The sequence below is a fragment of the Littorina saxatilis genome, linkage group LG1 (assembly GCF_037325665.1).
Source record: "Littorina saxatilis isolate snail1 linkage group LG1, US_GU_Lsax_2.0, whole genome shotgun sequence".
In the NCBI taxonomy this organism is placed as follows: Eukaryota; Metazoa; Mollusca; class Gastropoda; order Littorinimorpha; family Littorinidae; genus Littorina; species Littorina saxatilis.
In genome coordinates, this window is record NC_090245.1 from 82,961,527 (window position 1) to 82,978,368 (window position 16,842).

The 16,842-nt window shown below is 39.9% G+C and overlaps 1 protein-coding gene across 2 annotated transcripts in view; it reads right to left on the minus strand.

The window, feature by feature from the left end:
• Window positions 1-268: 268 nt before the first annotated feature.
• LOC138981716 (GRAM domain-containing protein 2B-like) overlaps window positions 269-16,842 on the minus strand; it is a 126,829-nt gene continuing 110,255 nt past the window's right edge. For both annotated transcript variants that reach the window (XM_070354767.1, XM_070354778.1), the window contains 6 exons: window positions 14,523-14,769; window positions 13,453-13,510; window positions 13,096-13,137; window positions 12,131-12,241; window positions 11,742-11,847; window positions 269-10,766 (listed from right to left, as the gene is read on the minus strand). In XM_070354767.1, coding sequence (XP_070210868.1) covers window positions 10,701-10,766; window positions 11,742-11,847; window positions 12,131-12,241; window positions 13,096-13,137; window positions 13,453-13,510; window positions 14,523-14,769 — 630 coding nt within the window. In that variant the 3' untranslated portion in view covers window positions 269-10,700. The remainder of the gene's footprint in view (window positions 10,767-11,741; window positions 11,848-12,130; window positions 12,242-13,095; window positions 13,138-13,452; window positions 13,511-14,522; window positions 14,770-16,842) is intronic.

Here is a 16,842-nt window from a genome sequence, read left to right on the forward strand (position 1 = left end):
GTTGGAAGATGTGTAGATTTGGTGCATGGTCTAACTTCCAGAACTTTTGTTGTTGTTGCTGCAACTTTTGCTGCATGTGTTTGTCACACACACACACACACACAGAGTCTGTCTATCTCACAAACACACATACACGCACTCTGTCTCACACAGAGATAGACAGACATACAAATATCAGTACATACTAGCATACATGCACAAAACACACGCACTTCCTTTCTCTCAGCAACACAGATATAAAAAAAAAAGTGATACAAAGTCAACCAAATTTACACCATGAAGTATTCACTTTTACTCGAAGAAGCAATGTCAGTATGTTCAAGAGACAAGAACGGTCACATCTTCACTCATATCACATGATCAGTTTATCACTCGCAAACACTGTACATATTAAGTTCAATAAATAGTGTATTTCACATCCTCATGAGATATGACGAGTCACAGAAGTATCACACAGGAACAACAAAAATCACAAAGAACGATGATCAAAACAACACAATCTTTTGCCTTAATCAAGGGAGTGAGAACTGCTTGGAGTGGAGGCATTGATATTCTTATTTGTTACACAAATCAAACTTAACAGGATGACCTTGCTCTAATCACCTCACTCTCTCGAGAAACTACAAGCATATCAAAGAAATGAAATACTATTTGAAGTGAATATCAGAAATACACTTGTGTGAATATCCCTTGATTCAAACACAATAAATGCTGTCAGTGAGAATTCCCTGAATGTTGTTGAACATTGTCAACAACAACAAAACACAAAAGAAAAAAAAAAGAGAATAAAAATCTACCTAATGTTTCTTTCTTTCTTTATTTGGTGTTTAACGTCGTTTTCAACCACGAAGGTTATATCGCGACCGGGAAAGGGGGGGAGATGGGATAGATCGAGCCACTTGTTAATTGTTTCTTGTTCACACAAGCACTAATCAAAACACTGCTCCAGGGGCTTGCAAGGTAGTACAATATATTACCTTACTGGGAGAATGCAAGTTTCCAGTACAAAGGACTTAACATTTCTTACATACTGCTTGACTAAAATCTTAACAAACATTGACTATATTCTATACAAGAAACACTTCACTCACTCAGATATTGCATTTGGTGTTTTTACACTGGTTGTTATTATAAATTAATACATTTTGTATTCTAGATATATGTCTTTAAAAATAAGAAAAGGGGATCCAAGCAACAACAGAAGTACACAAAAAATAATCCAAATCTGACAAAATCCAGGGCGGTCTTAAAACCTGATCCCCTGAGTAAGTGTGTGTGTGTGTGTGTGTGTGTGTGTGTGTGTGTGTACGTGTGTGCATGTGTTTGTGGACTGGAATGGCGATATGGGTAATGCTGGTTGCAAACTTTCCCTAGTTAGAAGTATACAATCTAAGGGATCATTATGGGGAAGTTTTGTCCAATTGGACCTTAAAAAGTTCAAGGGGCATTAGCTGTGCTGTAATTTAATACCCCTGTAATAATTTGCTCAGAAATGCTTCCTAACTATGGTAAATAATTAAATGAATTTAAATCGGTGAGCGGTTTTCTTCTTCCACTCTGGTGTGTTAGGAGTCCCAATTCCCATTGGTCATCATACTTTATTTAGTCCTGATGGGTACGCATTCACCAAAGCAGATAGAAACCAGTGGATTCAGGAAATCAAACCTGCAATCTAGCAAACCCATGTAAATGCTGTGCTGTACCGGGCTAAAACGCATAGCGTAAACATTAAACACACTGTCCATTGGACAATATACATGGTATGGAAAGACTACGGAACACAGCATTTACATCTGTAAAATGGAAAACTCAAACGCTACTCCTCGTGTGTGTTGAGATCTATTCAACCCCCAAACCAATCTCTGTAGCTCTTTGGGTGATTTCAAATCTGTAACCTTCAGCAACAGCGTATGAAAACGCATTCCTCTCAGGGGTGAAGAGTGGGACGAAATCAAAATGGAGGCTTAGCTGAAAGAAGTGAAAAATTAAATTCCAGTCAGGAAATGCTACCCTAATCACAGCCGCTTGAAATTTCAATAATAGAGCGCTCAAACTCTTATCGTAAGGTATTCCTAGCGTGTGGTGACAGTTACAACTCCCAACCCGAACTGGATATCTCTTGGAACGATTAGAGGCAATGTTTTTGGTCTATCATATATTCTTTTAATGTCCGACTTATAAAACAGAAGGTTTTTTCTTCATACCTACCTTCAACCCATTTGACTATTCAGGACGCATTCAATTTTGTTTCCTTTCTCAATGTATGGACAAAACAGCGATCAAGATAATGTTAGTACAGAGCAATTACGGTAAGTGAGGACAGAACAAAAATAGGTGAGGACAGGAAAGGAATCAATTTACCTATTATTTCTGTACAGAAATATACTGATTTCCTCCCTTGAGATTCAAATGCACAGGGAGACCCGATTGTTAATCAGTGATGACACTTTTTAGCACAAACATAAAGACATACATGTAATTAAAAAAAAAAAATGAAGGCATAAAAAGCTGGTCCAGTGAGGCCAACATTTTTTAACAATCAGAATCTAGCTTAAACAGAAAATCAAGCAAAAACATGCAACCTCCCCCACCCCATAAATGACACATTTATATATACATTCTCAGTAGATTATAAAGATTCTTTTTTTTACCTCTGTTTTTAAGGATGTGCCTTACAATAAAAAAAGAAGGGCAAAGCCCATACGACTCACATGCTTGACCTTGACATGAAGGTCAAATAACTAAACCTAGCAATGACATCATACACTAAGAACTGCTTTACACATTTTTCCTACCAAAATACATGTGACCTTGACCCAAGGTCAAGGACATCCAAGGTCATGCAACACAAAGCTGTTAATTCAAGACATAGGAAGTACAATGGTGCTTATTGGCTCTTTCTACCATGAGATATGGTCACTTTTAGTGGTTCACTACCTTATTTTGGTCACATTTCATAAGGGTCAAAGTGACCTTGACCTTGATCATATGTGACCAAATGTGTCTCATGATGAAAGCATAACATGTGCCCCACATAATTTTTAAGTTTGAAACAGTTATCTTCCATAGTTCAGGGTCAAGGTCACTTCAAAATATGTATACAATCCAACTTTGAAGAGCTCCTGTGACCTTGACCTTGAAGCAAGGTAAACCAAACTGGTATCAAAAGATGGGGCTTACTTTGCCCTATATATCATATATAGGTGAGGTATTCAATCTCAAAAACTTCAGAAAAAATGGGAAAAATGTGAAAAATAGCTGTTTTTTAGACAACATTTATGGCCCCTGCGACCTTGACCTTGAAGCAAGGTCAAGATGCTATGTATGTTTTTTGGGGCCTTGTCATCATACACCATCTTGCCAAATTTGGTACTGATAGACTGAATAGTGTCCAAGAAATATCCAACGTTAAAGTTTTCCGGACGGACGTCCGGACGGACGTCCGGACGGACGGACGGACGGACGGACGGACGACTCGGGTGAGTACATAGACTCACTTTTGCTTCGCATGTGAGTCAAAAAACACCTGCTGAATGGGAAAGTACACCGAGTCCTCCAAACAACAAAAGAACGATAATAACAGAAGTAGCAGATATGAGCAACAAACTTCTGTGAAAACAAACAAAACTCAGATCTTTTCTTTATTTGGTGTTTAACGTCGTTTTCAACCACGAAGGTTATATCGCGACGGGGAAAGGGGGGGAGATGGGATAGAGCCACTTGTTAATTGTTTCTTGTTCACAAAAGCACTAATCAAAAAATTGCTCCAGGGGCTTGCAACGTAGTACAATATATTACCTTGCTGGGAGAATGCAAGTTTCCAGTACAAAGGACTTAACATTTCTTACATACTGCTTGACTAAAATCTTTACAAACATTGACTATATTCTATACAAGAAACACTTAACAAGGGTAAAAGGAGAAACAGAATCCGTTAGTCGCCTCTTACGACATGCTGAGGAGCATCGGGTAAATTCTTCCCCCTAACCCGCGGGGGGTACAAAACTCAGATGATTGTCACAGAATGCCAGAAACTTTCCACACACAAAATTTAGCAGTATATTTATCAAACAATTTCATCCCACATATCTGCATAACTTTGCAGGATTTTCTGCTGTTACGGAAAACTAAAACACACAGTTGACATTTGTGCCATCATTGCACAGACGATAACGAGATCCACATTTTGGTTGACAGATCATTCACATTGGCAGAACCAATGAGAATAATATGCACTGATCTGACATTTTGAGGTAGGAAACACAGGTTGGCTTGTGTTCTATTATATACACATTGTAATCTGCATCGGTATGCTACCAGAAGATCTGCTGTACTCTACATTTTTAGTGGCAGACTACACCATATTATGTAACCCTCCACCACGGAATGAGTTGCATGTCACCTTTGCATGATTTAAAAATTTTTTTTTTACATTTTCTTAAAGAGTTTGTTATGCTCCATCCAATGGTGAAAACCGTTTTAGAAAAGAGCGAAAACTGTTCGAGTTATAAGCCTGTGATTAAGATGACCCTCACACTGATACCCGACACCCCCCGGACGTATAATTATTAGACCCAGCACAGTGTACACCACATGTACATTGGGGTGTGCACGTTAAAGATACCACGATTGACAAAAGGGTCTTTCCTGGCAAAATTGTATAGGCATAGATAAAAAATGTCCACCAAAATACCCGTGTGACTTGGAATAATAGGCCGTGAAAAGTAGGATATGCGCCGAAATGGCTGCGATCTGCTGGCCGATGTGAATACGTGATGTATTGTGTAAAAAAATTCCATCTCACACGGCATAAATAAATCCCTGCGCCTTGAATATGTGCGCGATATAAATTGCATAAAATAACAAGAAGGGCAAAGCCCATACGACTCACATGCTTGACCTTGACCTTTACATGACCTTGACCTTCAGGGTCAAGGTCAAATAACTAAACCTAGCAATGACATCATACACTAAGAACTGCTTTACACATTTTTCCTACCAAAATACATGTGACCTTGACCCAAGGTCAAGGTCATCCAAGGTCATGCAACACAAAGCTGTTAATTCAAGACATAGGAAGTACAATGGTGCTTATTGGCTCTTTCTACCATGAGATATGGTCACTTTTAGTGGTTCACCTTATTTTGGTCACATTTCATAAGGGTCAAAGTGACCTTGACCTTGATCATATGTGACCAAATGTGTCTCATGATGAAAGCATAACATGTGCCCCACATAATTTTTAAGTTTGAAACAGTTATCTTCCATAGTTCAGGGTCAAGGTCACTTCAAAATATGTATACAATCCAACTTTGAAGAGCTCCTGTGACCTTGACCTTGAAGCAAGGTAAACCAAACTGATATCAAAAGATGGGGCTTACTTTGCCCTATATATCATATATAGGTGAGGTATTGAATCTCAAAAACTTCAGAGAAAATGGGAAAAATTTGAAAAATAGCTGTTTTTTAGACAACATTTATGGCCCCTGCGACCTTGACCTTGAAGCAAGGTCAAGATGCTATGTGTGTTTTTTGGGGCCTTGTCATCATACACCATCTTGCCAAATTTGGTACTGATAGACTGAATAGTGTCCAAGAAATATCCAACCTTAAAGTTTTCCGGACGGACGGACGGACGACTCGGGTGAGTACATAGACTCACTTTTGCTTCGCATGTGAGTCAAAAATTAAAAAAATAAAAATCCCTGCGCTTAGAACTGTACCCACGGAATACGCGCGATAAAAGCCTCATATTGATTGATTGAGAACCGCGCGAGGTGACATCCGACTCATTCCGTGGTGGAGGGTCAACCATGGACAGTGCAACAACACTTTTAAGATTCCAAACCCCCCCCAGTATTCTAAGTTTTTCTGTTCATAGCCGCTGTAAATTTACCTCCAGTTTAGATTCCATAAGTTTCCCCCTATTTTAAGATCTGACTTTCTCAGTTTTGGGTGGCCCTAAAACAGAATATAACAGGCACATGCATGTTACAACTTTCTTTTTCATATTGTGCATCTGTGAAATGTTATGACATCATATTAATTCAGGTCAACCCAGATTACAAGCCAATCTTTTTTAAATGCCTGGACAATGTAACACCACATTAATTCAACATACAGTACTTGGCATACAATATAAATGGAATGTTTCTTTGACAAATTACTAGCTGAAGATGTCCCACTATCACAATTCTGGGAATACCAAGCACACACATGAAATGAAGATAAAAGATACAACACTAAAATCCCACCATAAAAAAACTTGATTGATGAAAATCAGCAACTGTACATTCTTCCATCTGGAATAAAGGATTAACATATAATCAGTTTGAAAATTAAGTCATTAGTTTGATTTCTCTTTCAATATTACTTGATTTTTCCATTTCAAAATATACATATCACACATGGTCCCTCTTCATACTGCAAATCAACAGTAATCTGTCAAAAAATCTTCCAAATCACATATTTCTTAAGAACCTCTTCATATCTGAATTTGGTGAACAAATAACTTTGGTATGTAGTTTGATTTTAAAAAAGACCAAAGAGTACTTGTTCTGATTAAACTCTCATTACTCAAAAACAAAACAAGAACAATATCTCATTACTGAAAAAAACAAACAAAGCACATATAACACAAGTAAAAGGAGTTAAACATGGCATACTTTCAACCGACAGCTGCTTTCAAAAGGTTCGTTCAAAAGATTCTGTCCTCTGTTCAATGTGGACATGAAAACAAAATGAAGGCAGTGAATCCAATATTGCAAAATTACAGAGATAATGAAGTGTTTCAAAGGAAAAGAAAGAAAGAGGCACACTTCAAAACTCTATGTACTGTACTGGCATATATGCTCTCTCACACACACCTTAAGTTGGATTCACACCATTTGGTGCGTGTCTAAACATATGTGAAACTTAAAGATACAGAATACTTCTGTGTCATAAACCTTATATTCTACGGCGCAACAAAAAATATGTGACTAAAAGCTGATTTTGATTACAATGTGAATTTTACACATCTAATTTTGATTACAAAGTAAATTCTATACCTTTTCAGACATGGTCTGGACAAATGGACATGTAGTCAAACCCTCCTCCATTGCTTGCATTTTTCTCTCTATATATAAGTACTAGATGATTACCCGCTTCGCCGGGTACCGGCTTCGCCGGGAAGAAGTAGAGCCGAATGAAGCCGGGTACCCGGCTTTGCCGAGTGAGTGGCGCCATGTACGCCGGCTTCGCGCACCATACGCGATTGACGCCACACGAAGGAAAACTTCTAAAAATAGTAACGGGAATATGGATTGAGCGTTGTGGACAGTGACCTTCTAAAAATAGTAACGGGAATATGGATTGACGCCACACGAAGGAAGGGAGATAAACGCAAAACACTGGAGAAGATAAAGAAGAGTTACTGGGAATGGATCTGGGAAGATGAACAGAAAAACCAAAATCGGTTCAGCGCTGCGCGCTGAGAGCACGTGTTGAAAATTCTCATCGACCAGGTCGTGTCCGGGGTCTACCTGAATATGCCCACCAAATTTGAAGCAGATCCATCGAGAACTTTGGCCATGCATCGCGAACACACACACACACAGACAGACAGACACAAGTCGTATATATATATAGATAGATACATACTGCTTGCCGGTATAAGGCCAAAAATAGAGCATCATGGGCTCTCCATTTTTTTCTCAAAGTTTTGCCTATACTTTTTTTTCACTTTCACAGTGCTACTTTTATTGTTGGAGGTAACCCAGACCTGTTTATCCTAAACCCGAGGCAAGAGTACTTTCCCAAAAAGTTGAGTGTATTTTTCAAAAAGTTGGTGTACTTTGCAAGCAAAGCCATATGGGCTAGGGAAAATGTACGCGTGGGTGCAAACGTGTTTGTGTAAGAATAGCATGCCTTGTGAACACCTTCAGAATTTAACTCCTTCCAATACAACAGGGATAAAACAATTTTATTTACCTGTCAGTTTATAGCATTATAACCAGTGTCTTCCAAACAGATTGATAATGAAAAGATGAAGTTCGTGAAATAACATCTGCGGTTGACAGTGGCAAGTTCATTTTTACAATCATCTCAGAAAACCTTGCTTCAGCACGGACTACAGCCTTTTCTTTTGGCAGGATATGCTTTGCGGGAATGAACTTCATAATTCCTTGGCAGCTCAGTTTCAGCGGATATCTTTGCAGCAACCTTGTCCAGGTGTGTTTTGGAAATGCAGTCTCGTTCGATGTCATATTTCCCAGCATGGGCAACGGAGAAATCTGATTTACAATACTTGCAGTGTGCATGACTTTTTCCCATAGTAGACCACAGGCGGAAGGTATCGTTCACTGGACCACTACTTCCAGTGGTCCAGTGAACGATACCTTCCGCCTGTGAGTAGACTCCACAATTCCTGGCTCTTTCTTATATTTCTCCAAGAAAATCTGCTGCTTCTGCTGTTTAGACTTAAATTGGTACAGTCAGCCGAAACTGACACATTTTACTGCTTCATTTTGCCACGATTGTCCAGACGATCGCACATGCCAACAACTGAGCAAGGTTTCCACAGCTGAAGACTCGCTGTCATGGTTATCTCCCTTCGACCGAAACCGGTATCAGTTGTACCATCCCGTAATCAGCACACCAACACCGGAAAACGTATTCTAGACTTTTTCTTATGCGTATTTTGTGCGTGTGTCGCGTATTTGCGTACCGATAATAATTTGGCGTACAAAATACGCCCAAATCGTACTGGTAAACAGGTCTGGTAACCCAAGGAAACAAAAGAATGTGTTCTGGTGCTCATGCAGTGTTAACAAACTATTCAAGATTTAAATTACACCTGAATGCTTTTGTGCATCGCAGGGGTACGTCAATGACTAATCTAGACAGTGCCACCTCCATTCTGACTTTCTTAAGAAAGCAACCTGAAATTCCTGGAGGAATGTTTTTACTGGCAAAAAGTATGCCAAATATGCACTTAAAACAAAACAATATGTTTTGGATTCACACCATTTGTTCTGTGTCTAAACATATGTGAAACATAATAAACCCTATATTCTACCGCGCAACAAAAATATGTGACCAAAGGCTGATTTTGATTGCTATGTGAATTATATGTTTTTTCCTCGGCCCTAATGTTACTACTCAAGGACACTTTTTGTCTCCCCTGAAAAACACAAACTCTAGATTACAGAACTTACATCTGACATGAAATCAGGATGATTTGTAGACGATAACATATCTATTTACAACTTTTTATAAGGACATCCAGACTGTTAACATACTGACTTAAATGCAGCAAATGCAAAATCCTGGAAATTACATTATATGTTGAACACACACACACACACACACACACACACACACACACACACACACACACACACACACACACACACACACTCTCCCTCATCACAAACCTTGCACAACACTACAACAAAGTTAAATTCAATCAGCAACAACAATAACATTTTCATAAAATACAGACTGACAAAAAGGGACACTTCTTCACATATGCTTCAAGGAGTAAATAACAAGTAGGAAAACCAGTCAGGAGGTTTGAAATACATGCACGTACTTTGTGCACAGAAAAACCACACCCATCTTCATGTTTCGTTATCACAGATTCATTTTGTTTCAGCCAGTCCAGGTCAGCTTTACGAACTAACTTAAATCAGCTGATATGCTGACACAGTCATCACAAGTTTCAAGCCTTTTCGTGCAGAAAGCTGACAATTTAAAGCCAATCTAAGAATGATAATCTTTATCTTCAACACAGTTTTGGCTGTGCTACCTTACACTGATTTCTCCAGGGAATGGCGAACAGGCAGGGTTTACAAAATCTAAAGCTGAAGATATAGTAAGCATAAACTTTTTACAAAAAAACAGAGACAGTGTATTCCCTTTCAGAGTTTGATAACAACTTGAAATATGTGCACAAATCTTTCTATGTGACCAAAAATTAAAGTCAAAATTACAAATGATAAAATTGACAAATGTGGCCTGAAGAATAATCTTTTACAATTTCTTTGATGTTTGTTTTGTTTTGTTAAGGACATAAAATCTTGTTTATTTCTGCACAAACAGAGAACCGTTTGGGCTGTACTGGTGCAGGACAAAGTAAAAGCCCGCAGCGCTTTGCACACGGCTGCTAGGTCATTCAGTAACAAATTGGTACATCTGCTGAACAGTCAACATGAACACTCAAATCAGCAATTTCAGTGAGCGCTTTAATGTCACAGTGACATTCAGAAATTAAATGCAAGGCTTTGAGGATATTTCTGAGTGTTCACATCAAGCATCTGAGCAAGAGACTGTACACACAAAGATGCTGAAGAAAGCAGTCCAGGTTTCACGTTCACCTTCTATATATTACACTAACACACTCAATCACAACCCTCTCACACACACACACACACACACACACACACACACACACACACACACACACACACACACACCTTTCCAAAAACACATCCCTTTTACCTTTGATTTCAGAAAGGACTAGCAATAATAATAAGATCACAGAAGTTTCGATACAACCAACTAACCGGCACACCTTGCAGATGAATGCAATCTGTAGAAAACAAAAGAGGCACAAATGGCCTCTGAATGGTCTCCATTTGAGTCCGCCAGTCTTATTCAGGCTGGTAAAGCCACTCCTCAGGTGAAAGAAGAGGCAGCAAAGAGGTCAATATGCCGTTTTATTTTGCAGTTGGGCAGTCTTCAGAGGCAGTATAAACCTGTAGAGATTTCAATGACTGGTGCACCTGCAAAACAGACACACAAATAATATTAACTGTCTTATTATTTTCTGTGAAGTAGCTATGGAACAGGAAGGTTATAATTATTATTCTCTACACACATGCACGCACGACACACACGCATGCACACACACACACTTTGATTTGAAGCTTGAACAATAATGTATGCCACTTAGCAAAACAACAGAAGCCATCTGACTGACTATTAGTCAACAGGATATTTGTTTGGGAATATTCTTTTTTGATTAGCAATTACACAGGTTCTTGTAGGAAGAGGATCTCATATAAACTCTTAAGAAAAATCAGCAAGGTCAGCACATAGTACAGTGGAACTCCCCTTTTAAGACCTCCGAAAACCTGAACAAATCAGGTCTTAAAAAGGAGGGAGTCTTAAAATGGGGGTACATTTACAAAGGTTATGAACAGAAAATGTGAAAAAGCAAGGTCGTAAAAGAGAGGGAGTCTTAAAATGGGCGTTCATTTGCAAAGGTTATGAACAGACAATGTGAAAAAGCAAGGTCGTAAAAGAGAGGGAGTCTTAAAACGGGGGAGTCTTAAAAGGGGGTTCAACTGTAATACAAGAACACACAAAATGTGCACATTGTTTGTTTGTTTGTTCGTTCATGGGCTGAAACTCCCACGGCTTTTACGTGTATGACCGTTTTTACCCCGCCATTTAGGCAGCCATACGCCGCTTTCGGAGGAAGCATGCTGGGTATTTTCGTGTTTCTATAACCCACCGAACTCTGACATGGATTACAGGATCTTTTTCGTGCGCACTTGGTCTTGTGCTTGCGTGTACACACGGGGGTGTTCAGACACCGAGGAGAGTCTGCACACAAAGTTAACTCTGAGAAATAAATCTCTCGCCGAACGTGGGGACGAACTCACGCTGACAGCGGCCAACTGGATACAAATCCAGCGCGCTACCGACTGAGCTACATCCCCGCCCGATGTGCAGATGAAAAGTGCATCAGTTACCTGTTGCAGGATCTGAATGTTGGCTTTTAACACATCATGCAGCTGGTGTATTGTGGCCATGTGAGTCTGTGACTGCAGTGTGTAGATGCTGCCAAGCGTCTGTTCCCTGCAAAAACAACACCACAAAAACAGTTGGTCAATCAAGTTTATATGACTTTGATATGAATGACAAAAAAATCAACGCCTCTTCTACGACTATCAGGCACAAAAGATGCCGTAAATAATATGCTAGTCAGTCCATCCATTAAACAGTTCTTAGGAGTTATTGATTTACTTAATGACTGATTGATTATATGATGATCGATTTTCCTTGTCTTTTTGTTGTTGAAAGATTAATTTTTCTATCCAGCTTGTCTTGATGCCGGAAGGATGTGGTTGCCATTAGTTACCTGAAGCTGTGCTGCCTGCCCGGAGTCCACAGATGACTCATCTCCAGCCGTGTCTGCAGGAGGAGAATCTTGTAGGTCAGTCCCATTGCCGACAGCAACAGGAATACCACCCTGTGGGCAAGAAGTGAACTTACAAATAACCTGTCAGTATCCACTGTTACTTGGCAGAATGATATGATAAGAAAACAATAAAAATGTGCAGTGGTAACTGTGATGTGAGACCCCTGTGATGAAAGGACACCTCCTAATAAAGGACACCTTCTGCATTCCCTTTGTTTAGTATCTTGATCTAAATACACCTGTCATTATTACAGGACACCTGCAATGCAGGGACAGTTTTATCTGGTACCAAGGGTGTCCTTTTATTGCAGGTTAACTACTGCGCTCACCAGAAATGTAAACGCATACAAAACACAAATATAAACCAGTGTCAACGTTATGTCTTCATCAGTAAAAACAGTTTACTTTACCTGCTTATGCTTTGGTTCAGTATATTATATTTAATTTTTTCCCCTTCTAATTTTAGTCCTAACTAGCAATCTCTAGTTCAACATATTTGCCATCTCCCGTCATAAATGGTTTGTTACTGCCAACCTTTGGATCCTCAATCTTTATCTAATGAATGGAACTAATTGAAACAGTAAAAACAGTTTACTTTACCTGCTAATGTTTTGGGTCAGTAAATATATTTAATTTTTTCCCCTTCTAAGTCCAGTCCTAACTTGCAGTCTCTAGTTCAACATATTTGCCATCTCCTGTCATAAATGGTTTGTTACTGCCAACCATTGGATCCTCAGTCTTTATTTAATGACTGGAACTAATTGGAACAAGTTTCTCCACTCTGGAACATTCTTTCCCCTTGCTACTCAGCTCTGTCTGTGTGTCAGTGTGTATGTGTGTGTGTGTGTGTGTGTGTGTGTGAGTGTGAGTGTGTGTGTGTGTGTGTGTGTGTGTGTGACACTTACAATATGCTGCATATTGCCAGAAGTAAGTTGGTCCTTGGAGCTCTGTAAACGACCAAAAACACCATCAAACCTATGTACACATTTCACAATTTCAAAAATCGCCAGGACCAGTGTATCGAAAAGAATTTTTTTTAGAAAAAGGCGAGAAGAACAGAAAAAGAGAATTAAAATATTCCATTCTTTACTATCAAGAAATAATTTCAGAATATGTTCTTCCTAATTAGTGAATTGTGTTGACATTTTTCTTCTAAAGTTACTAACTGAATACAAATGGAAGCAAATGCAGACAGACAGACAGACACACACTCAAACACACACACAAACACACACACATGTATATGAAAGACAATCACTTACTTTTGAATTTTGACTGCAAAATTTGATAATGCCACAAACATCTTCCGGCAGTCTATGCCTGAAATAGAGAAAGCAGAAAAAGCATGAGTACCTTTCCACTGTTCTCCACAGTTCATGAAAAGCAAAGCATCACACTACGCAAATGAGAAAACAATTAACACCCCAGGGAACAATTCACACCCAAGAACAAGACTTTTTTTTTAACACAACTTAAACTCTGTGTAGCTCACATCCTTGTACAGTTACAGTGTGTGTGTTCTTTGAGTGTACAAGCATGCGTGTGTGTGTGTGTGTGTGCCTGTGTGTGTGTGCGTGTGTGTGTGTGTGTGTGTGTGTGTGTGTGTGTGTGTGTGTGTGCGTGTGTGTGTATGTGCCTGTGTGTGTGTGTGTGTGTGTGTGTGTGTGTGTGTGTGTGTGTGTGTGTGTGTGTGTGTGTGTGTGTGTGTGTGCCTGTGTGTGTGTGATAGAAGTGAAACTACCTGGAAGTGTCTGGCATTTTACATTAACAAAAAATCTGAAAGTACTGGCAGCAAAATCCCCATTCCCGTTTTTGATGACAACTTTTTTTCCCCTGCAGATATAACTAAATCAATGTGTTCATATGCCAAGATTGATTGGCAACCATAAATGAGTGACAAGCTTTTGTGGGAGCCAAGCTGTATGTGCTTCTTACGAATAATAAAATGGCTGATACAACCATAGTGTGTGTGTTCATGTATGGATGAGTATGTGCAAGCTTAAGTGCATGCCCCCCCCCCCCCCCCCCCCCCCCCCCACATACACTAATTGTGACCTGTAACAGAAATCAACATGCACAGAGAAACTGAACATAGCACGTACAAAATGACAGTCATTAATTACACTGATACGGCTTCAGCAATCTCCAGAACAGGCCACATGAGGTTTGCCGTCACATTGAAGTAATCTCAAAATATTAACTCTTCTTTCAGTATGTGATGTACGTCAATTTCAGGAGGGCGAATTCTGGAGATGGCCACTGCCTCACAAAAATCCACCTATGAACCTGTATCAAACTGGAACTAACCAACCAACAAAATCCACAAACTCACATCGTAATAAGAAGAGTCCAGGCACTTTGTCAGGCTGCTGGTCATTCCTGGAGTCTCGTCCACCCCCGTCACTGGTCCGACTAGCCATTGAGGACAGGCTGGGATCCATCAAGAGGCTGGGATCTGTTGGTACTCCCATGTCCTCATCTTCTGTCGTATCAGACTCCCCACTGACGTCGGCGCTGTGGGTCATGTCATCCTCAATGCGAGACCCGTTGACTAACGCTCGGCGACCAGCCTTAGTTGCCTGTTGGAATAGACAGGGAAGACCATGCACATGTTGCTTTATGGCTGCATGCTTCTTTTCCTTTCAGGGCTGAATGTGTGTGTACATGTGTGTGTGTGTGTGTGTGTGTGTGTGTGTGGGGTGTGTGTGTGTGTGTGTGTGTGTGTGTGTGCACTCAATCATGCATGCTTGTGTTTTCCAAGCCTGTGTTATGTGAACTTGGACTTTTTTTCTACAAGTTCAAATATATATCTGCATTTGGGGTGTCCAACCAGTATGTAACATAAAACCTGCACTGAAAGTAGAGTCTGGGAAATAAATGCATTCTTGAAATCATATGCTAGATATATCCCTTGTTGAATCAGGGAATCGACACCATTATAGGCCTGTGCAAGACTGATTTTCAACAAGATGCCTTCACCTCCCGCTCACAGCAGCTACACCCAAACTGAGTAAGTCATCTATGTTACTGCTGAGGTTTAATGAAGAAAAGTACTGAGGAACCCCCCTTTTAATATTTCCTGTCTTAAAGTTACTGTGCTTGACACTTCCAGGTGCACAGGCTTTTACTTTTAGTCATGCCTAAGGCGTCCATTGACCTTCTTACAAGGAGTCAAAAACAGCGAATATGTTTTACGAATTGTATCATTCTTTCTTTCTTTATTTGGTGTTTAACGTCGTTTTCAACCGTTCAAGGTTATATCGCGACGGGGAAAGGGGGGAGATGGGATAGAGCCACTTGTTAATTGTTTCTTGTTCACAAAAGCACTAATCAAAAAATTGGTCCAGGGGCTTGCAACGTAGTACAATATATGACCTAAAATCTTTACAAACATTGACTATATTCTATACAAGAAACACTTAACAAGGGTAAAAGGAGAAACAGAATCCGTTAGTCGCCTCTTACGACATGCTGGGGAGCATTGGGTAAATTCTTCCCCCTACCCCGCGGGGGGTAATTGTATCATTGTCTGGGCAGGAACTACAAAGCGTGGTCCTCGATCAGGCTCACATTGGGTCCCGCACTTCAACTAATTACATCAAAAGCCTACATGGAAGTCTGTAAACATCGGTGAGGGGGAGAATTCTTTCTATCTTGGGTGCTTTACGTCAAGACATTGTGTTTAACTACATAATAAACTGTAAAACTATTTGGGTCCATTTTGGCATACCGCACACATCCTTGAGCCCAAGAACATGATCACGGGAAATATTACATTATGGGGGAAAATGCGAACGTACAAACCGCATAAAGTTTCATTTGTCTGGCACTTTACACAAAAGGTATGCGAAGTCATCTGTGAGATAGTTGTGTACAGATTTTTACTGTTTATATCCTAATCTGCGACAAAATGACAAATCATTGCTCAAGCAACGCTGTGACCTGCACTGCATCTTTAAGACCTCCTCCTTTTCAAATACCATACTTTTTTGGAAAATGTTCTGTTCATTTGTTTGTTTGTTTGCTTAACGCCCAGCCGACCACGAAGGGCCATATCAGGGCGGTGCTGCTTTGACATATAACGTGCGCCACACACAAGACAGAAGTCGCAGCACAGGCTTCATGTCTCACCCAGTCACATTATTTTGACACCGGACCAACCAGTCCTAGCACTAACCCCATAATGCCAGACGCCAGGCGGAGCAGCCACTAGATTGCCAATTTTAAAGTCTTAGGTATGACCCGGCCGGGGTTCGAACCCACGACCTCCCGATCACGGGGCGGACGCCTAATACCACTAGGCCAACCGTGCCGGTCTGTTTTGTTCATTACCTCCAGAGATTTCTGTAAACCTCTTTCCCTTTCAAGACCTCATTTAACAACAACACGATTGTTGCTTTATTAAACAGTGAGTTCTACTCTATTATTTAAATACACCTGCGAGAGCAAATTAAATAAATAAGAGCATACTGAAATTTGACATGCAAGAAAAAATCCAGGGCAGTTTTGGGGTAAACTGAACGTTTCTCTTTATCTTTTGACAGTTTTTGGAAAAATTGATAAACATCACTCTTTATGTTAATTGTGTCAGATATCATCTCTAAGTTATGTGTACTTAGCACCTGACATTATATGTACAACACTATGTTATG